The 5,367-nt window shown below is 59.6% G+C and overlaps 1 protein-coding gene across 1 annotated transcript; it reads right to left on the bottom strand.

The window, feature by feature from the left end:
• Nucleotides 1-1,004: 1,004 nt before the first annotated feature.
• On the bottom strand, nucleotides 1,005-3,519 carry LOC116464639 (protein FAM43B). The gene has a single exon (XM_032147899.2). It carries the CDS (start codon nucleotides 3,046-3,048, stop codon nucleotides 2,062-2,064), a length of 987 nt encoding a protein of 328 aa, XP_032003790.1. The 5' UTR covers nucleotides 3,049-3,519; the 3' UTR covers nucleotides 1,005-2,061.
• Between the last annotated feature and the right edge of the window lie 1,848 nt (nucleotides 3,520-5,367).

The raw sequence follows: 5,367 nt of genomic DNA, 5'->3' as shown, positions 1-5,367 counted from the left end.
ATTGAAGAGGGCGTGCCGAGATCTTGTTTCTAGACAGGTCTGGGGTTGTCTCAGCCACATCAGAGGCTGCCCTGCAGCCCATCGTCCATTCCTAGGTCTCATATCTTCCCACTTCCTTTTTTTCTGTAAATGGGGAGAAACACCAACAAAAGTCCTGGCAATGTGTAAGAGGGAGGCAAAGAACATGCAGGGAGGCCTTGCCCAGTGGGTTCTTGTTACTCCGGACATACGGAGTCAACCCCAGCTTTTCCCTCCAAAGCCCCTGACACTGCCTGGGTTCTGCAGGGTGAGATGCCTGGGTTCTGCAGGATGAGAAGGCAGTGCTGTCCTATTTCCTGGCAGTTGCAGGAAACAGAACCATTCTGATTACTGGCAATGGCAGAGGCCACTCTTCTGGGTTCTGGGTAACTCTGGGATCAGTGCCCAGCTCAGCACAGGAATAAAGAAGATATCCAGCTGAAGACTCATGCTGCCACAGGGTCTGGACAGGTTTCTCCAGAGCCTCTGAAAGAAAACTGGGCTGCTCACCCCATTCTCTTACAACCTGCTCGCACTCATCCCTGAGAGCACACACACAGTCTATACCATATGCTCTGAAATACACATGAACCTTCTCAGAGATATGAATACATGCTTATGAGAAGCCCCCAGCCCAGTGCTCCCTCCCTGCCAAATGTCCCAGACACCTGCATCTGAGTGCCCAGGCGTACAGACATTCTGGGAGGCTGAGACAGACAGCCGACATCCCTCCAGGGAGCCTGGCGCATGTGATTTTCAGACAAGGCATAAGTTACTGCCTCCTCCTCTGATATTAAGGAACGGCTTCCTGGCAGCAGTCCCCAGCTCCCGTCCTAATCCTGGGGTTGGCTCTGGCTGCTCAAAAGAACTACTTTCAGGTTTCTCATGGTAACCAGAGGGAGCTATACAGGCTCACCTGTGGCTTATCTGACCTTCAATCCATTTTTTCACCCCCAGCAGGCCTGGCATTAAACACAACACAGGAGTAGTGACAGGGCTGTAAAAGCAGGTCCACTTTATTTACAATGATCAGTGACACATAGATCTTTGGGCTTTTTGTGGTCTTGCGGAGACACCTGGGTGGGGGGCCCACTCCCTCGATTGGTTAACACACCCTCCTTCCTCATCCTGCTGGGAGAATCCACTGCTGTCAGGACCCACCTGCTCTGAGGAGCCTCGACTTGGGAGCATCTCTGGGGTGTCTACTTTCTAGGTAGTCAGTGTCCCAAGCACCTGCCAAAAGTTCTCCTTACCTCCTTTGGAAGCCCCATCTTGGTCCTGGTTGTGGGGCACCTAGAAGGGGGCCACATACATCCGTCTGCAGAGAGATGGGACGGGCAAGGAATCCCGTGGGGGTGCCAGGGCAGAGGCATGGGCAGCGGCCTGGTGCAGGGCTGTTACCTGGCCTAACCTGTTGTTTGAACGTCGGTAGGACTGTCCCAGTGTTCTCCAGAGGCAGAGCAGTGAAGTCACAGGAGTCCTCCAAGGCGTAGAGAGGCGGGGCTTGGGCCTGCGAATTCCTCCCTGTGTGTATGGCAGCGGACACTGCCCACCGCCGGCCCGGCCCCAATTCTCCCCGGCCGCTAGATTCTTCCCCTACAAGAATGCCTCTCCAGGGTCATTTTTTTTTTGCACAAGGAAGAAGACTAGAGGGACCAAGGGCAAGGTCACTGCCTCCACCCTGCCCAGGGTCCAAACCCACCCTCCTGATTTCTGGAAACTTCTCCTCCCTTCTCTTGAGGGGATGTTTTAGGAGGGAATGAGGAGGTCTGTGGGCAAAGAGACGAGGTGTAAAGCATAGGGGGCGGGTCCACAATGGCAGGCCCGGGAAACTCCGGGTGTGGGGCGAGAGGAACACCCCCCAATAACCAAGGGCGTATCAGGCATCACCCTGAGCCAAAATGAGGCGGCGGGGCGGACAACACGGAGACCACGGGGGAGACACGGGCCGGGGGCCGGGGCAGCCGAAGCGGGCAGGGCCGGGGTTGGAGGCTGTGAGTCTGGCAGGCCGGGCCTGGGGCTGCGAGTCCTGTCCTTCGGATCTCAGCGCGCCTGGCCCGCCCGCTCCCTGGGGCCGGCCTTCCAGCGGCGGGGCTGCGCGGGCGGCGGGGGCGCCGGGGCGCCCCGCAGGCTGCACGTCCTCAGCTCCCGGGCCAGGCTGAGCACCTCTGGCCGCTCGCGCTGGGGGGCTCCTCCCTCTTGCTCCTCCGCGTCGTCCTCCTCCTCCTCATCCTCCTCCTGGATGCTGCTGAGGCGCGGCGCCCCGCGGCTGCGCTCGCTCGGCGGCGGCCGGTAGGCGCACTTGGCATTGAGCAGGCGGCGCAGCGGGGCGCGGGGCACCGAGGCGGCGGCGCCCCCAGCGCGGAGATGCTGCTGGCGCACGTGGCGCGCGTCGCTCTGGCGTTGCAGGCGCTTGAAGTCGCTAAAGGCCGCCAGCGCGGTCTGGCGGAGCAGGCGGGCCAGGGCGCGCGCCTTGTGCGCCCGCGCCAGCAGCACAGCGTGGCAGCGCAGCACCACGGCCTTGTGGCGCGCCTGGTGGCGGTAGACCCAGGCGAAGACGCGCGGGTGGCGCCCGTCCGCCGTGCAGTAGGTGATGCGCGGCAGCAGGTAGGCGTGCGCCGGCCTGCGGCCCCCTGAACCCCCGGCGGCGCTGCGCTCGCACGGCTGCATGCGGATGCCGTGCGGCCCCAGCGTCAGCTTCATCTTAGTGCCCCCGCCAGGCCCGCAGCGAGCCCAGATCTTGCCCACGGCGTCGTCGGTGCAGCCGTCGCCCTTGGCGTGCAGAGTGACGGCGTTGCCCAGGTACCACACGGTGTAGGTCGGGTCCTCCTTGTTGAGCTCCACTTTCTGGCGCCGGCTGCGGAACACACGGCCCAGGCGCTCCAGCGGCCAGTTGGGCAGCAGGTCCGGGCAGGAGCGCAGGAAGCTGGAGAGCAGCGACGTGTAGGCGAGCCCCGGACTCAGGCTCTTCGCCTTGCACTTGGCCTCGTCCTCCACCAGCACAAATTTGTTACGTCTCCAGGGCAGCATCGCGGCGGCGGCGAAAGGGGCTGGGGGCGCAGGGAGCTCACCAGCGTCCTGTCGGGAGACCGGGGAAGGGAAGGCGCGCAGAAGTCCACCGCCCTGAAGTCGCGAGAAGCCGGGCAGCGCCGGGGACAGTCTTTGCCTGGAGATGCCCAGTGCCGGGCAGGGCTAGCTTCGCAGATGCCCGGTGCCCAGCCGGGCCAGCAGCCGAGGTGCCGGACGGCGGCCGAGTGGCTGAGAACAGCTTTTCCCGGGAGTGTCTCCAGCCGTCTGGGAAGCGAGGAGGGGCTGGGGCTGGGGGTGAGGTGGGCTGGACGCCCCCCAAGCCCAAACGGTGGGATTTTCGCGGTCCCTGCCGCCGCAATTTGGGTCGCCGGAGCCGCTGGCGGCTGCTTGGTGGGGCAGACCGAGAGCGCGGCTGCGGTGGGGACTCCTTCAGGCGTCGCGGCTCCACCTCCCCGGGCTGCCTACATCACCGGGCGGGACCGCTAGCTCTCTTGTCCCCTCCCCTTGCCCTCTTCTCCCCTCCCCCCGCGCAGGCTCGTGCTGCCCGGGACCCTGCACAGGCGCGGTGGAACGGGTTTAATCATTATTAGTGGAGGGGTGGGGGTAGAGAGGGCTGTTAAGCACTAGGAATCCCCTGAAATATACAGGAGGGCTTTGTCCATGCTAATTTATTTGGCCTCGCTACTGGTCTCCAAGCTCCCCTTGGCGCATTCGGAAACCCCCGCGCCCCACGATTCCTGCTGCCCCTCACCCACAGCATGTCATTACCCCCATCCCTGGGAGTGGGAGTTAGGGGGTGTTCCTGAAGGGGCCGGCCTGGCGCACTTTGCCTTCGTCTGCACAGCACAAAGCCAGCCGAGGTGGCCGAGCAGTGCAGTGGAAAAGTACTGTCGCTTGGTGAAGCTTTCTCCCAGGTTCTTCCAAGGTCGTGGGCCAGACCGCTGGGCCTGAGCTGAGAGACCTGGCCACTGCTGCAGTGGCTGGCAGTGCCCCTCGCCTGGTCTGAAGCAGGGAGGGTACTCTTTGAGGGTGGGGGAAACTTTCAGAACAGGGTCTGTGGTAATTGCAGTTGAAAAGTTCCTTCTGGCGAAAGGGCAGCCTCTGGGCTCTGCGAAGATTAAATCAACTCCTATTTGTGAAGTCCTGTGAGTTCCCAGGGGTTTAGCATTCATTTTCTTATTTAATTCTTGGAACAAGTCCAGGCTCAGTTAAATGACTGGCCCAAGGTCTTCAGGCTGGTAGGAGGTAAAACTAGGGCGCCACTCAGGCCTGGGTGACCCAGGGGCTGCCCCCAACCCTCCATGCTCCCCTGGGACCTCCCTAATGAGAAGTGATGAGCACCTACTAGGGAGGAAGTTCTGGTGTACTGATAGACAGTTGTCCCTGGGTGTGGGGACACAGCTCCCTCTTTCAAGATTGGTTAAGCCGCAAGTTCCCTAGAACTCCAGGACTGCTCTGATATGGGACCAGGAGTCTTGTTGCCTTGGGCTCTCACAGAGGCAACACTCAAGCTCTTTCCTTGGCTTCTGAACAGGTCATCTGGGGTGGTGTCCAGGTCAGGAGTGAACCCAGGTCTGGGCTGGGCCAAGCCAAACCACATGACCTCCGAGAGTGGGAGCAGTGGGAAGATTTGGGAAGATGGTGTGTGCTATGTTGGCCAGTGGGTAGGAGTGAGTGGCTGGGGTCAGAATCCCTGGAGGAATATAAGTAAAATAACAAACCAAAAAAGAAAATAATATGCAAATAAAGAACAGGAAATTACTCCGAATTGCAGTATCTTTGGTTTGGAGGGTGCCTCCCAGATGATATGGTCGGCTGTAGCCTCGGTTCGTTTTTAATACGGAAATATCTTTATCACCTTTTGCTGATTATAAAAGGAAGATGTGCTTGTGGTAAAAATTCACAGAAGAAGGACATGAAAGTAAGTCTTCTACTGTTCCCCACCCTGCAGATGTGGCCTCATTTCCCAGGGGGAGAGAACAGGCTCTGAGAAGCCAGTGATCATTGCAGTGCTTTTCATGGCGCCACATTTGTCTCCTGGGCCAATGGAGACATTAACTCAACCAAATCCCTTTATGGAAAGGACTTCATGTGGTTTTGACCTGAAAGTCAGTTCACTGTAAAATTCTGCCATGTCCGGCCTTGAGTCTCCTAGGGCCGTTCTCTGGACCTTGCCACTGGGGGTTCCCTCTCCCCGCTAACAGTGGGCTGGTGGGAGTGCTCAGAAGCAAAGCCTCAGCTTGCAAGGCTGAGAAAACTGCAAGATTTTTTTTTTTTTTTCTGCGACAGGGTCTTGCTCTGTCTCCCAGGTTGGAGTGC

Source organism: Hylobates moloch, unplaced genomic scaffold, assembly GCF_009828535.3.
Source record: "Hylobates moloch isolate HMO894 unplaced genomic scaffold, HMol_V3 SCAFFOLD_1171, whole genome shotgun sequence".
Lineage (NCBI taxonomy): Eukaryota > Metazoa > Chordata > Mammalia > Primates > Hylobatidae > Hylobates > Hylobates moloch.
This window is presented reverse-complemented; position numbering and strand designations above follow the sequence as displayed.